Below are 16847 nucleotides of genomic sequence, written 5' to 3' on the forward strand. Positions count from 1 at the left end.
GGTTTTCTAGTTCGTGAGTTTGGCCACTATGAACACATCCGTCATCAAGTGCAGGAGCCTGGGACCATGCCAGTCCCACTCTCACCCCTGCTTGCTTCCTGTGGAGGTCGGATTAAGAACGATCCCCAGAGACTCATAGATGTGTGGCCTTGTTGGAGGAAGTATGGCACTTGGGTTAGGCTTTGAGGTTTCAAAAGCTCACACTCAGGCCCTGGCTCAGACCCAGGCTCAGTCTCTCTGTGTCTGTGTATCATGATGCAGCTCTCAGTTCCAGTGCAGTGCGTGCTGCAATGCTCCCTGCTGTGATGACAAGGATGATGGACTAGACCTCTGAAACCACGAGCAAGCCTTCAGTTGGGTTGCCTTGGTTATGACATCTCTTCACAGCAATACAATGTGTGCTAAGACACCTCTTTTTTGGGTGCGAATTTTGTCCTGTTTCCTGGAGGCCATCTGTTTGCTTCTTTCTTGTTCCGTTCTCTACCAAGCCTTTAGCTTGCTTCCATCTGTGGCCCCCATTTTTACACACTCCCTCAGTTCCTCTGATGGTCCAGCCTTCCAGCCCTGCCCAGCCACTTCTCCTACAGCCTCCGATAACTCATTGGAAACATAAAATTTATTTCTACTTCTGTAAGCCGGGCAGTGGTAGCGCTCACCTTAAATCCCAGCACTTGGGAGGCAGAGGCAGGCAGATCTCTCTGAGTTCTACTTTTAAATTTAAAAGAAATACAGCAAAAAAAAAAAAGCAAGATGTGTTTATGACAGGAGAGAGGGAAGTAGAAAGAGGGGGTTGTGGGGGAAGGAGAGAGAGAGAGGAAGAGAGAGAGAGAGAGGAAGAGAGAGAGAGAGAGAGGAAGAGAGAGAGACACACACATCACCTACAGTAGATACTGTATAAGCCTGAGGATCCTGGATGTTGCAGATGTACACTTACTGCTGATAGAGAGCAAATTGGCACAGCCCCTTGGGAGCATAGCTGGGTTTCAGGAGAGTAGAGCACTCCTCATTTCTCTGGCAGTTACCTATGGTGCCAGGGTCACCCTCCCTCAGCTCCCTCTAGTTTATGCAGCTAAGAGCATGTGCTGTTCATTCAGAGGACCTGAGTTCAATTCCCGGCACCCATGTCTGGTGGTTCCCACCTGCCCATAATTCCAGCTTCAGAGGATCTGGCGTTCTTATGGCTTCTGGAGGCACGCACACTCATACATACATTCACAGGTACACACACAAATACAGATACACAAACACACAGACACAGATACACAAACACAAACATACATATACACATGGTATGTGCACACACAGACACAAAGACACATATCTCAAAATAAAGCAAGAAAAAAAAAACCTTTTCTTTTAAGACAAGGTTTCCCTGTCCTAGAACTCATTCTATAGAACAGGCGGGCTTTGAACTCACAGAGATCCGCTTGCCTCTGCCTCTGGAGGGCTGGGGTCAGAGGTGTGGGCCAACACTGCCCAGCAGAAATAATGTGAATCTTAACAAAAGTAAAAGAGAAGAAAAAAAAGAAATTTAATCCCAGTACTGAGGAAGCAGAGGTAGGTAGGTAGGTCTTTGTGAGTTTAAGAACAGCCTGGTCTACACACTGAGTTTAGGACAATCAGAGCTGCATAGAGACACTCGTCTCAAAACAAACAAACAAACAAACAAACAAATTTTCTATCATATATATTAATTGTGGAACAAGGAAAATACAGAAAGCAAAGGCAGAATGTTAGGAGGAGCCGGCTGCATTGTTTTTCTGTTTGACGTTGTAGAACGCCACTTTGAAAAAGCCTTTGAAAATACTACCTCTCTCCATCTTAACACTCTTAAAATAGCAAGTTGGCCGTGGCCAAATCCGGAAAACACTCTACCCGTGGTGAAGGTTAATGTCACTGGGAGCTGTCACCTGCCCCAGTAGGACGTGACAGAAGACACTTCCCCTCAGTGGCACTCTGAAGAAGGCCGAATGCGGGAGGAAGCCATTAGAGAAACCCCAGCTGATAAGCACTGTGCAAGAGGAGTACGGTCCCCCTCAACAACTGTTCAAGGCTGTGAGAAACAAGGAGTGACAAGGACACCTTAGAACAGGAGATGGCAGAGCCAAGGACACTCCAGTGCCCAAGCTGGAGCCTGGGACCCAAAGGTCACAGGGGATTCAGAGCTTAGCAGACAGCCCTGTGGCCGGCTGCTGAGCTGTAGGGAGTGTTCCTTGATAACACACAGAGCAAATAAGCAGGAGAGCAGGCGAGGCATGCACGGAGATTCTAGAAATATATACATTTGCACCTTTATTTCTTCCCAAGCTGGAAATTACGCTGAAATAAATAAGCTTTTAAGACAAACATTATCCTTGAGTTCCATACTTTAAAAAAAAAAGTATTTTTCGAATGCTTCTTAAAAAGTGGTTTTGAAATATCTAAAGCAGGAATTTAGACACATAAATCCACAATAGTAATGTGAGATTTAAAAATACCCCACGGACATGGGGTATTTTTAACACATGACTGATATTTAAAAATACCCACTGAGGGCCTGGAGATGTGGCTCAATGGGCAGAGTGGTTACCCACCATGCCCGAAACCCTAGCTCCATCCCTAGCATGGCATAAACCACTGTGGTAGTCCACACCTGTGATCCCAGCACCCTGGAAGTGAGAAGATTAAGGCTCCCATTGGTTACTTACTGATTTCTAGGCCAGTCTGAGATTCATGAGGCCAAATCAAATCAAAATTCATAAGAGAGAGAAAGCAATTGACATATTAATTAGATGAAAGATATTTTCAAATATTGCTTCCATTCTCCCATTCCAGTGTGCCTTCCTGCTCTCTTGGGAAGAGGTGAGGTGGAAGTGGCTTCCCAGAATCCCTTGCAACTGGTATTTTATTTGTTGTATCTATTTAATTCGGGGCAGGGTCTTATACACCCAGGCTGGCCTCTGAATTCAAAGGCAGAGGGTGGTGCTGGGCAGACTTCACATTTTACTTTGCTTCTCTCTCTCTCTCTCTCTCTCTCTCTCTCTCTCTCTCTCTCTCTCTCTCTCTCTCTCTGTCTCTCTCTCTTTCCCTTCCTTCTCCCTCCTCCTCCTATTTATTTATTTATTTATTTATTTATTTATTTATTTATTTATTTGTCGTTTTTTTTTTGAGACAGGGTTTCTCTTGTATAGCCCTGGCTGTTCTGGAACTCACTTTGTAGACGAGGCTGGCCTGGAACTCAGAAATCCGCTTGCCTCTGCCTCCCGAGTGCTGGGATTAAAGGTATGGGCCACCATGCCCAATACATTCAATTTTTAAAAATTAAAAAATATTCAAAAACTAAAAACTGGGTGGAGGGGGGAAAGAATAGTAAATAAAGTCACCACATGTGGGATCAATAACTAATTAATCATAAATTATAATATATATAATCAACAACTAATTATACTATTAACAATAAATATAAATAATTAATAGATTAATGGATTATTAAGTGCCATATCACTTGGTTTTTAAATTTTAAGAGCCAAGTGATATGTGCATGGGAGTGTCACCCATAGCTATGAAATCAGGCAAACAAAATCGACCACAAAGAAAAACCCCAAAGTTCCACAGAGTAGAGGGTTGAGAAATGAGAGGAAGTTTAAACTTTTCTATTTCTTGACGTTCTATTCGACTAGAAGGCACATGTGTGTCTAGATATATTGTATGCCAGACAATATTAAAATATCTAATTAGGAAAAATAATCAGATTTGAGTTTAACAATCCCCAGGGGTTTCAGACACCTCCTCCACTCTGTTTACAATCTTAGGCAGCTTTCGGCATCCGGGGGGTCTGCGATTCCTTTGCCCACGCACCCCGCACCCCGCCCGGTCGCGTGGAGGCAGAATGATTGGCACCTCCTCCCAGAAGCCCTCGGCAGGGAGCGAGCGCCTCCTGCTGGACAAGAACGCCAGCACCCCTAGGGAGCCGTTGCTGGGCACCACCAGGTCCTGCCTCCCACCCCTTGGATCCAGGACCATCTTCTCCGCATCACGTGCTTCTTCCCTCAACCCCCCCCCCCGGCCCCCCAGGAGTAGAAGGAGAAGGAGCTGTAGCAGCTCAGATGTAAGCGGTTGGAGCTTTAGGTCGGAGGTCCTAGTGCGTTCAGGGACTGGCTTGATTCAGAGTCCTGTTTATAGGAGTGGGGTATAGATAGGGCTGAGATTTCTGCTCCGTGTGGAGCTGGCTTTTGCATTTCTGGGAGAATCTCCTCTTTTCTGCTCTCTGTGTGCTTTTGGGCAGTCTCTGAACCAGCTAGGGTGAAGCGAGATACCTCATTTCACAGTGTCACTGATAAGTAGTGACTTTTACCCTTTTTCATTTAAGCAGAAAGCTTAAAGGGTAAAAAAGCTCTTGGGAAGCTCAGAGGAGTGGCCCTATCTGGATAGCTTCCCTTCTGCAGACTAGTGCGAGGAGTGGGGGTCGGGGGAGGGAGCATGTCTAGGAGGTGAGTTGGCAAGCCGGGGAGGACTACCCAGTCAGGCTTTCCCTGAGACCTCCCTCTTTTCCACATAGGCCTGTTGACAAGTTTTTAGCCAGGGCTGGTGGACAGAGGACATTGTCTAGGTTCCAGGACTCTCTGTGTGACTTCTTGGCTACTGGAAGCTCCAGAAGTCTTTGTGGTACATCACTGGACTTCCCAGATAGAGTACTGGTCTGTACAGAGGGGCCAGCAGGAATGGAAGAGGCCAGCAGCCCCAGCTTTAGACAAGCCACCACTGTCGAAGGAATGGTTTCCCCAGAGGATCCTACACTCAGCAAAGAGGGGCTCAGTGCAAAGGGCCCGCCCCCATCTCCAGTCCTGCCCCCTTTCCGAAGGAAATGCAGGAAGTGTGGAATCTGTCCCCAGGAGGAGGAAAAGTCAGGTTTTTCCCTGAGGTTTGGTCAAAGACCAGATGGGGACCCTCCCGAGTGTGCTTCTCCAGAGGCCTTTGCAGGTCCCCCAAGGCTTCTTTCTTCTAAGGACACTGAGCCTGGAGAGCCAGGTGGAAGTTGGGTGGAATGTGCTGTAGAAACCGAGGTTGAAAACATGCTCTTTTCTAAGGATGGGGTTGCGCCAGACAGCCTTGATCACCTTTTTGAATTCCCAGGGCTCTTTGGAGGCGAGCCCCTTAGTCTGGTCACCCAGGAGCCTCTTCAGAGTCCAGCACTGTACCCAGAGGTGCTGACTGAGGATTCTACAGATCAGCAGGAAGTACAGCCCGCGTTTGTGGTTGGCAGCCCTGGCACTCCACCTGACCCGGTGGGGCCAGAGGACAAGGCCCAGTCAGGGTCCAGGATGGAGCTGGAACAAGGACTTTCTGCCCCAGCCAATTCCTGTGCTAGCTCCCCAGAGCCCTTGGGTGGGCTCGATGGTGCACCCCTAGAGCAGAGAAGACCTACACATGTGAAGAAGCGGCCTTGGACAAGTCCAGATGACTCAAGCCAGGATCACGCAGAGGGAGCCAGTAAAAAGGATTTTCCCAGACTGGTAAGTTGAAGCTGATAGTTTAGGGTAGGATGGCTGGGTGTGGCACTTAACAGAAGTAAACTCCAGTGTCTCTTATTGAGCGTCTTCTCTCGGACTTGTTCTGTTTGGTTTGTTGGGGACTGAACCCAGGGCCTCACACACGCTAAACAGACACTCTATGACTAAACCGCATCCCCCAAGCCCCTTTTATTTTGATATGGGGTTCTCACTAAGTTGCCTAGGCTGGCTTTGAACTCACTGTAGCCTACAGTAGCTTTGAACTTTTGACTCTAGTGCTTCAGGTTCTCAGTCTCTGGGATTACAGGTGTGTGGCTTACTAAGCCCAGCTTCCCAGATTCTATACATTGAAATTCTAGAGTCAGGAAAGGAAAAAAATAAACGACATTACTGAGTTCCTGTGAGGGCCCATTATCTGTTAGAGGCAGCAAGTCCTGGGTTCAAATCCTGCTCTAGCCTACTTCCTGGAGGAATTGCCTCCCACTATTCTTTAATAACTTTTCTCTCATTCAATAAGATTAATAATATATATAATAAGCTGGGTAAGATGGCAAATGCCTTTGATTCCAGCATTCTGGAGGCAGAAGCAGGTCAAAGGTAGGTCTCTATGCATTTGCGGTCACCCTGGTCTACAAAGTGAGTTCCAGGCCAACCAGGACTACCTGGTGAGACCCTGTCTGAAATAAAAAGGATATACACACCCCTCTTTAATGGGATAATGAGATAGGACATAAAATAAAGTGTCTAGCTCAAGATGGGAGGTAAGTCACTCCACTTCCATTATGTTTGCTTTTTTTTTTTTTTTTTTTGGTTTTTCGAGACAGGGTTTCTCTGTATAGCCCTGGCTGTCCTGGAACTCACTTTGTAGACCAGGCTGGCCTCGAACTCAGAAATCCGCCTGCCTCTGCCACCTGAGTGATGTTTGCTTTTTTTATAGTGTTAGTAATAGTCCCTCAAGACAAGAATTAGCCCACTTTACCAGATGGGGAAACTGAGGCTCGGGGGAATTAACAGACCTCTCCAAGTTCACACAGGGATGGAGTCGGGGCTTCCATCCTTCCGTGTTCTCTCTTGTCACTGTTTCTCTCTGCATTCGTTGTCTGTTTAATTATGATATGAATTTTGTTAATAACCATATCTAATGTCTACAAGCCAGGGGTGGAAGATAGTACTTATTTTTCCCATATAACCGATTGCTTTTATATTTATTGAACGTGTATTATGTGCTAGATGCTTTTGATATAATTATATGAAGCAAAGAAAAGGAAGTGACAGTGGGAACCAAACCCAGGAAGTTTGTCTTGTGTGCTTGCGCATTCAATGTCATCGGCTAAGCTTGTTCAACATGCCAGGTGCTGAGTGTGTTATCTGAGATCTTTGTACAACTTCTGAGGTAAACACTGATGATATATACCCATTGCACTGATTTGGTCACAGAGGCTCCAAGAGATAAAATGACCAGTCAGGGTCAAAGAGCTCATTAGTAACACTGAGACAGGAGGCAATGAGCTGCCTATGTGTTTATCCTTGTTTGTAGGATAATTTTATCCCAACTCTGTGATATTATTCTTGCAAGCATCTATATTTTGGCTTTTGTCGAGATGGTAGGTCAAGGTCCAGGCTATTCTCAAACTTCCAATGTAGCCAAGTCTGGTCTGAATTTCTGACCCTCGACCCTTCAACTCCTGCATGGTGAGATTGCAAGCATGTGTCACTACACCTGACTCAAAACACTTGCTCTGCTTCGTTGTTGTTTATTATTCACTTTGCCTGTGTGTCTGTGTAGGAGTGTATGCCCGTGAGTGCAGGAGTCGGTGTAAGCCAGAAGGGGGCGCTGCATCCTGGAGCTGGAGTCACAGGTGGTTGTGAACTTTGAAGTGGGTGCTGGGAACCGAACTTGGGTTCTCTGGAAGAGCAAAAAACATGCTTAGTCTTTGAGCCATCTCTCCAGTCCCCCAACTAGTCATCTTTCATTTCAAAAGAATTTTAATTTGTCTTAGAAAATAAAGAGGAGCCAGGGGTGGTGGCGCACGCCTTTAATCCCGGCACTCTGGAGGTAGAGGCAGGCAGATCTCTGGTGAGTTCGAGGCCAGCCTGGTCTACAGAGTGAATTCCAGGATATCCAGGGTTACACATCTCAATAAACAAACAAAATAAACAAATAAACAAAAAAAAAAAACCCAAACCAAAACAACAACAAGAAAGCCGCTAAGGAGGATGAGCTGCAAACCCTGCACTCGGCAGCCCCCAGCACGACCTGAGTTCAGAACAGGCCTATCACGAATCTTTTTCCTACACTCATCTCGTCTTACCCCAAACTGGCATAATTGTATCCTATTTTATTTTGCCTTCTGATATTTAAAATATGTCCCAGTTAGGCTGAGACTTGGCTCAGTTGGCAGGGTGCTTATTCTACTATGTACAAAGCTCTGGCTTCACCACTGGGTAGTGTTGGTGGGGAAGTTGACCTGTTCAGCAGTAGTTCTTTGGGGGAGCAAGCTCCATCTTCTTTGGCAGCAGCAGTTCAGTCCTGTAGCAAACACCAAATACGACTCAGCAGCTGCAGACCAGTCCTCTAGACAGGCAGACAGCACACACGAACTGGCAGCTACAGACCAGTTCTCTCCGCAGGCCGACACCAGGCATGAACCAGCAGTTGTCGCTCAATCCTGAGGAACCGTTAGGCTCCCCAACTGGCCTCAGTGAGGCTGGGGGGGGGGGTTTGCAGGAACCTCATGAGCAGTTCTTGGGCAAGCTTCTCTCAATGGCTGCCTAGAGATGCATAGTGCATAGGGAGGCAGAACAAACCAAGCCAATGCTCAGTGCTCGTCTCCCACTGTCTGTGGGGTCATAGTTATACTCCTGCCTCCAGCGTCCTTTCCCCTGTGTCTGCTTCAGGAAAACATCCGTTCACATGTCTGCTTTAGCAAGACATTCTTTCACCTGTGTGCCCCAGCAAAACATCATTTGACACAACTAACTTTCCAAAGAAGCTAGATATTGCCACTTCAGAACCCAGAGCTGGAGAAATGGCTCAGCGGGTGAGAGGGGTCCTGCAAAAGCGAGATGCCCGAATAAGAAACTGAGCATGGACCAGGATGCCTGTGTCTCCTGAGTACTGTGGGGGATGGAGACAGGAGGCTCACCGGGGCTCGCTGGCGGCAGCCTGTCAGCCTACCTCCAGATTCAGTGAGAGACCTTGTTGTCTCAGAAAATAAGGTGGAGGTGATAGAGGGTGACATTTTGCCCCCTCCTCTGCACCTGCATGGATGCTCTCTCTCTCTCTCTCTCTCTCTCTCTCTCTCTCTCTCTCTCTCTCTCTCTCTCTCTCACACACACACACACACACACACACACACAAATGCATACTTTTTTGGTAGAGTAAGAAGCCCCGTGGATGCCTTTGAGACTGCCGTTCATTGGGAAGGAACACCGGTGTGAGCCTGTGCCCTTCAGGTTCCTTTCATGAGATTCTGTACGTGAACGTCTGCCATTGGCCTTTTCGTGTGTGAATAGGTTGTCAGACTGCGCAGCATGGTGTGGGGCTGCTTCGCCTTTTGGGCTCTGTACCATTTGAAGGTCTTTCCAGGTTGGCACACATGGTTCGGCAGAAGTTCTGCCTTTCCCGACCCTGCGTCAGAGCCGTGTCTAGCTGTCTTTGTCACGGCCGTGGGCACGTTGATGAGAGAATGAGCAAGGACTTCCTTTCCTCGTTTCCAGCCACTGGAGGGTTCTGAGAGCTGCCACTCAGCCTCACTTTGCCTGATGACCCAAGCAAGTGCCTTCACCTTCCGGGATGTCACGAGGGTGTTAATAATACCTTGGGGGGGGGAGGGTGGTGAGGAGTCACCGTGGTGACACATTTACCATTTAGCTCCATGCTTGTGACAAGAACTACGCAGTTTTGTTGTTCAGGCAGGGATGCTGGGGAGAGGTTTCTGGTACATCTGGCTTCTCCCCACTCCAGACAACTTACTTGGATTGAACGGCAGGGTTGGGGTTCCCAGGGTTACAGTGTTTTCGGTGGAGGGGGGCTTGCCGGAGTGCCATGTCGTAACCAGGTTTCCTGCCTGGCTTGGCTCGATGCAGCCCAGAACTGGGTGTTGCTCCGAGCATCATTCTGGATACTGCAGCTCAGCGTACCATCCCACAGCTGCCCAAACAACCCGTTTCCATGGAAACCGGTGCCAGCTGCAGGAGAAGAATTGGGGCTGGGTTGTGACAGGGACGGGCAGTGGGTGGCTGAGGACAAGCAGAGTGGGGTGTGGGCAAGCATGGGCAAGCATGGGCACAGAGCCCAGCCAGTCATCTGCCAGAGCCTTTAGGGGACCCCACGACTTTTTGCTGGAGGCTGCCTGGGTGGAAGCAGAGCCAGACCGAAGAGTTCAAGGTCAGGCTCTCGGTACACAGAGACACCAGGCAGAGCTTTTCCTCTCTGAGTTGTAATTGCCTCCTCTGTGAAAGAGAGAGAGCATCCACTCAGCCTGAGGACCACCCAGCTCTGAGAGGAGAGCCCAGCCAGCGGTGTTGTATTCTGCCTTGAAACCGAGGGTCTTGGAGGGAGAGGGGTCAAGACGCCACCCTTCCCTCTGTCTTGAGTTCTGTTGTATCCAGAGAGATCAGGAGCTGCTCTGGGGATGGGGTAGGAGGCAGTATGGGGAGGGCGGTTCTGCTAGTTTGCCCTCTTCCCTGAGGATGCCGTTATAGCTTCTCTGCCCTGACCCAGACACCCAAGCACAAGGTGCAGCCCGCAGTTGCCCAGTGTCAGGAGGCGCAAGGGGAGAGGAGAGTGTGTTCCCAGTGGGTGACCTAAGAATGGCACTTTATCTGGGAGTGTAGCTCAGGGGTAGCATACTTGTCAAGCATGCATAAGGCCCTGGGTTCAATTCCCTGCACTGAAAACAGCCAAACAACGGATTTCTCTCTCGCCTCCTTGATTCAGCTTTGTGTGTGTGTTTGTGACACGGGGTCTCCTGTATCTTAGACCGGCCTCAGCCTCACTGTGGAGCTAAGGACTATGCACTTCTGAGCCTCCTCCTACTTCCCATGTGCTGAGCTTGCTGGCTTGTGCTGCCAAGTCTGTCCCACGAGGTGCTGGCGACTGAGCCCAAGGCTTCACAGAAGGGAGGCAAACACTCCGTTGGTGAAGCCACACCTCGGCCCCCAGCTCCTTTTTGACTAGGGAGTTTATTTGCTCTAACAGGAGTTTTACACACATCTCATTTAATCCCCACAAGAGCATGAAAGTCAACGTTAATATCTCTGTCCAACCGCTAAAAGAAAATTGGCTTTCAGAGGCCATTGATTCAGTCAGTTTCACGTGACTGGACGGGGCAAAGCTGGGACTTGTATTTAGGCCTGTGCAAGTCCAGAGGCTGCCAAAGGCCTGCGTAAGAGGTTCAGATGTATATTGGACTTTGTTGTAATTTGTGGGATGACTGGAGCAGAGCAGGGGGCGGGGAGGGCTCCTACCTGGGAGGGGCACAGACAGGGTAATCAGAAAGTTGAAGTTCAGAAGATCATGGATGCCCTGACAGTGGAGTAGGGCGGAGGGCCCGACTGTCTGAGCTGGGTGGGTCTGGACAAGGGAAATAGATGCTCAGCGAACAGAGGAGGTAGAAGGAATATGCCGGGAAGAGGGGAGGCTTGGGCAGTGGGGCGTGTTACAGGAGTGGAGTGGTAGTGGGATTAGGGGAGACTGAGAAAGATCAGCAGATTCAGTATTGGTTGGAGGAAGTGCAGAGGTTCCAGGAGGGGGACCTTCTGAGGCAGGCACCAACGAGTGTTGGTAGAGAGAGCTTGACATGTCTCAGGTGCTGATGCCATGGTCCTAGAATCAACACTCTGAGGAGGATGCTGGTATTATCCCCATTTTGCTGATAGGAAAACTGAGGCACAGAAGACTTAGTAATGTTCTCCTGATTTCACCAATCCTAAATGCTGGCAGCAGGTACCCACTGCAGGCACATGCCACAGATATATTTACAGCCTGTGGGACTATGTAGTGCTTTTTGTTGTTTGTTTGTTTGTTTGCTATTACACATGGAGATGCTGTGAACAGTTTAGAATATATTCTTTGGCATAGTTGACCAAGAATATCTTCAGAGGGCACGACCTCTGGAGATGGATTTCTAGGTGATAGGGCACGCACATCTTCAGTGCTAGGGACTCACCAAAGTGATGGAGGTCAGGTGTGTCTGGGGTGGTGTGACCGTAGAGTTACCGAAGCAGTGTGCACCCCACTGGCTCTGTAGACATCTTTCGGTCATTTCACATCTTTGCCAACACTTGATGCTATCAGCTTTTGATTTTTGCCAAAGTAGAGATAGTTAGCATGTCTCTGTGGTCTTGATTTTGCCTTCATGTTAATTCCTTAATATAAGAAACTTTTCATCTAGTTTAGCCATCTCTGTTAAAACTTTGTCATATATATATATGTATATATATACATATATACAGTATATATTATATATGTGTATATATAAAATATGTACACACATACATACATACACACATTTATATATGTGTATGTTAACATCTTATGAACTCATAGGAATTCTTTATATATTCTGGATACTATTCCTTTCCAGTTGTGTTTTATTGTTATTTGTGGATGTGTGTGTGCCTGTGTGTGAGTTTGTACATGAGAGTGGGTACCTTGGAGACCAGAAGAAGGCCTCATATCCCCAGGAGCTGGAGTTACAGGAGGTTGTGAGCCACCATGCGGGTGCTAAGAGCAGAACTCAGGTCCTCTGTGAGAGTAGCGAGTATTCTTAACCACTGAGCCAGAGTCTCTCCAAGTCCACAATTTTGCGTTTCTTACAGTATCTGTTGGTGAAAGAAATTCTAAAAATTTTTATTGTGTAAAATACATATAACATAAAATTTGGGTCTTAATCAGTTTTTAAGTGTATATAGGTCAGTGGCATTTAGTACACACACACACACACACACACACACACACACACACCCTACAACTGAATTCACCTATCAGACGGTAATTCCCCGTTCCCATTCCTGTTTACCTCTAGATCCTGGTAACCACAGCCAGCCAGCCATCCTCCTTCCTTCTTCCTTCCTTCCCTCCATTGTCCTCCTCCTCCTTCTCCTCTTCCTCCTCCTCCTCTTCTTCTATGGCTTCTTGAGACCCAGTTTCTCTGTGCAGCCCTGGCTGTCCCGGAACTTGCTCTGTAGACCAGGTTGACCCTGAATTTAGAGATCTGTCTGTCCCTGCCTCCTGAGTGCTGGGATTAAAGGCGTGCATTGCCACCTCCATTGCTGCCACCATTGAACCCTCTCAGTTCCTTTCTGTACAGAAATAATTATGCATCTTAAAGAACAGGGACAGAGCTGGGCCAGATATTATGTCTGGGAAACTGGCCCTGTCTGCAGATATTGGCAGAGCTAGCAGTGAACTTGAGGGTCTCCGCTGGGTTTCCTCAGGCAGGTGATTTAAGACTAGGGTCATCCTAGGGGGGGTAGTGTTGAGCTTTTAAGTCCTTATAGACATAAGTTTGAGAATTGGTTCCTTGCAGGAACCTGGATAGAGTTTGGTCAAGGGGACACAGTCTTTGTTACTGGCCCTGTTCTCTGTGTAGCTCCTTACAGAATGTGATTTCTGATTCGTGGGATGGAGTCCCTCTTCTCCACACCACTTTAGCTACCAAGTGTCACCTTCTTTTCAGGATGGCAACAATTCCTTAATAGTATTAACAATTCAATACTTATTCAATCCAGATGGAGGTAGTGATGTATGCCTTGATACACACACACACACACACACACACACACACACACACACACACACACACACACACACACACATATATTCCCTGTATAGATCAGGCTGGTCTCAGACTCATACTCCACATGCCTCTGCCTCCTGAGTGCTGGGATAAACGTATGTACCCCCATACACAGCTCCTGATTTATTTTTATAGTCTGCCTTTTAATGTTGGATCCAAATGAAGTCTGCCCATTTTTAAGTGGTTGATAAGTATTTCATGTTTCTTTTAAACCACGGGCTCCCCTGTCTCTTGTAGGGTTTTGTTCCTTTTCCCAGAAGCTGAAGAAATGAGGTTGTTTATTCTATAGTGTATTGCATTCCTGGCCCATAGTTAAACAGTTCTTCTGTGTGGTGTTTGTTTGTTTGTTTGTTTGTTTGTTTGTTTGTTTTTTGAGGCAGAGTTCCTCTCTATGCCCCTGGCTGTCCTGGAACTTGCTCTGTAGACCAGGCTGGCCTCGAACTCAGGCTTCCCCTACGTAGCTCCTGAGTGCTGAGATTAAAGGCCCTCATCATCACTGCCCCGCCCTGTGTGGTGTTCTACAGCTGTGAGAATCCTGGAGAAGAACCATCCCATGGAGGAGTTATCCTAGCGAGTAATTCAGAGGCTCTAGTCCATCACCACAGGAAAGTCAGGGGGAGGCAGAGGCAGTGACCAGGAAGCTGAGTGGTCTCCCTTGCTACAGACCTCATTTGGTATGTCTAGGCTCCCAGCCAATGGGATGGTGCTGCTCACACTTAGGGCTGTTCTTCCCATATCTGTGCATCTTCTTGGGAGACCCTAGCACCGGCCTTCAAGAAGTGTGCTCAGAACAGTCTCCCCATGTCCTCATTACAGTCGGGCTGCAGGTGGGCTAACTCCTGCTCTCTCTGTTCCCCGTGGACCCTCCAAGATGGTGTCTGCATCAGAGGATCAAGACCTCGTGTCACTTCCCAGGGGATGAGGTGGTCTTCCCATCAGAGGGCTCACAGTAACCACTCATACTGCTTGATATTTTCCACGCCTTTCTAACGTGGAAACTTTAAAAATTGCAGTGTCTGGCTGCTGCTAGCATATTAAAAAAAAAAAAAACGATTGATTTTTGCTCATTGATTTTGTATGTAGGAATCTTGCTGAACTCTTACTAATTCGTATAATTTATCTGTTAGGCAGTTGCTGTGTTCTGTAGACACAGTTCCATGCTGACAAATGGCAGTTGTGTTATTAAGTCCTTATAGTCCTTTGTATCACACACACACACACACACACACACACACACACGTCCTTACCTGCTACATTAATATAACCCCGGATAAAGGTGGTTGTGGGTAGCTTTGACTGTAGTGAGTGTTAAGTGAAATTGTTCAGGGTTTCACATCGAAATGTTTTCCTATTGATGTTCTTTAGCGTGCCGGGGAAGCTTTCTTCTGTCCCTGGATTGCTAATTATTCTGAATGCACAGTGCATTTGGGGAGATAATCATATGATTTTCACCCCCTAATTTATTAATGTAGTAGAGTTAATGAGTTTTTAAATATTAAGCCAATCTTGCCTTACTGAAACAAACCCGACTTGATAATGTCCTGGTGGGGTTTTTCCTGTGTATCCTTCCTATTTGCTAAGTTCTTATTAATAATTTGCTTGTAATTTTTTTTTGCATTTCAGTTGATGAGTTAACTGTCCCGAAATGACTGATCTGTGGGTTGTAAAGTCTTCTGGAGTAATTTCTATGAGGTTGGAATTATTTGATTTTTGAACATTGTGGGAATAGAGTATTGTTTAAAAACAAACAAACAAACAAACAAAACCGAAAAAACCCCACAGTCCTTAGAACAGTATTTTCTTCAGGAGAGCTGTTTCCTCCCTGTGGATTGGGTGTATCCTGTGGTTGCAGGTGTGTTATGAGTCAGCTAGTTGGCCGCTCTTTCTTTCTACACAGATAGAAGTGGGCCAAGTGCTGGTCCCTGGTAGCATCGAGGGAGGCAGGAGGCAGGTGGGAGCCACAGCAAGGTACCTTTTGTTTTCCTGCAGGGCTCAGGTATTGAAACCCTTTGTCCTATAAGGTGATGAATCATGGATGGGCCCTGAAAGTTGGGATTCCTCAGCCCTTGCTTGTAAATGGCTTTGCAACTTCCAGACAAGCCTAGGTGGAAAAAGTTGCAGGCTGGAACCCTGGCTACTGTCAAAGGCTGAGCTCACTAGGATCCGTGGTGGTAGCATCTGATAAAGACTGTGCCTTCGGGGCCTAGGCAGTGAGCTGGCACAGCCTGTAGTTTGTTTGTTTTAAAGATTTATTCATTTTTATTTCTTATATGCATGGTGTTTTGCTTGCATATATGTCTGTGCACTACGTGCATGCGTGATGTCCACAGAGTCTGGAAGGGAACATCAGATCCCCTGGAACTGATGTTACAGGTTGTTGTGAGTGTCCGTGTGGGTGCTTGAAATCAAACCCAGGTCCTTTGGAAGAGCATCCAGTGCTTTTTCTGCTGAGCTTCCTGCAGACCATCCTGCAGTTTGTTTGTTTGTTTGTTTTAAAGACATTTATGGGCTATTCTGGTCCTGATGAAAGGCAGTTAGGCTGCCTGTTGGACTGACAATTTGTTCAAGGCAGGGAGCCAGAGTCCCAGTAGCTGTTAACTAGGGAGTCAGGTTGCTTCACCACCGGCATCTTGTCAACTAGAAAATGAACTTCAGCCGGGCGTGGTGGCGCATGCCTTTAATCCCAGCACTTGGAAGGCAGAGGCAGGTGGATTTCTGAGTTCAAGGCCAGCCTGGTCTACAGAGTGAGTTCCAGGACAGCCAGGGATACACAGAGAAACCCTGTCTCGAAAAACTCAAAAAAAAAAAAAAAAAAAAAAAAAAAAAGAAAAAACCAAGAAAATGAACTTCAGAAGGGGTCCTTACAGTACAGACTTATAGAATTGGGGCCAGAGAGGTGGCTTTGTAAGTCAAGGTTTCTGCCGCTAAACCTGAGGGACCTGAGTTTGATCTCTGACATCCAAATGGCAGGAGACGTACACACAGGTCCATCACATCCAGAACATGCCTGACCCCCTGAATAAATAGATGTAATAAAATTAAAACAACCTCCTTTAACATATCACTATCACCGACAGTGACTTGGACAGATTTGTTTGTTTGCTTGCTTTTTGAGACAGGGTTTCTCTGTGTAGCTCTGGCTGTCCTGGAACTCACTCTGTAGACCAGGCTGGCCTCGAACTCAGAAATCCGCCTGCCTCTGCCTCCCTGCCTCCCGAGTGCTGGGATCAAAGGTGTCGCCCGGCTACTTGGACAGATTTTTTTTTAAAGATTTATTTATTTATTTATTTATTTATTTATTTATTTATTTATTTATTTATTATATGTAAGTACACTGTAGCTGACTTCAGACACACCAGAAGAGGGCGTCAGATCTCATTACGGGTGGTTGTGAGCCACCATGTGGTTGCTGGGATTTGAACTTTGGACCTTCAGAAGAGCAGTCGGGTGCTCTTACCCACTGAGCCATCTCACCAGCCCACTTGGACAGATTTTAATGACACCTTACCAGTGCTTCGCACCCACCCTGTGCTTCAGGAAGAGGGGAGTCTGC

At 47.2% G+C, this 16847-nt stretch overlaps 1 protein-coding gene across 1 annotated transcript in view; it reads left to right on the plus strand.

Moving 5' to 3' along the window:
- The first annotated feature begins 4055 nt into the window (after positions 1-4055).
- Positions 4056-16847, plus strand: part of Spocd1 (SPOC domain containing 1) — a 28349-nt gene continuing 15557 nt past the window's right edge. Inside the window, exons 1-2 of the mRNA XM_017320505.1 lie at positions 4056-4087; positions 4538-5492. Coding sequence (XP_017175994.1) covers positions 4086-4087; positions 4538-5492 — 957 coding nt within the window. The 5' untranslated portion in view covers positions 4056-4085. The remainder of the gene's footprint in view (positions 4088-4537; positions 5493-16847) is intronic.

Source organism: Mus musculus, chromosome 4 (assembly GCF_000001635.26).
Source record: "Mus musculus strain C57BL/6J chromosome 4, GRCm38.p6 C57BL/6J".
NCBI lineage: Eukaryota > Metazoa > Chordata > Mammalia > Rodentia > Muridae > Mus > Mus musculus.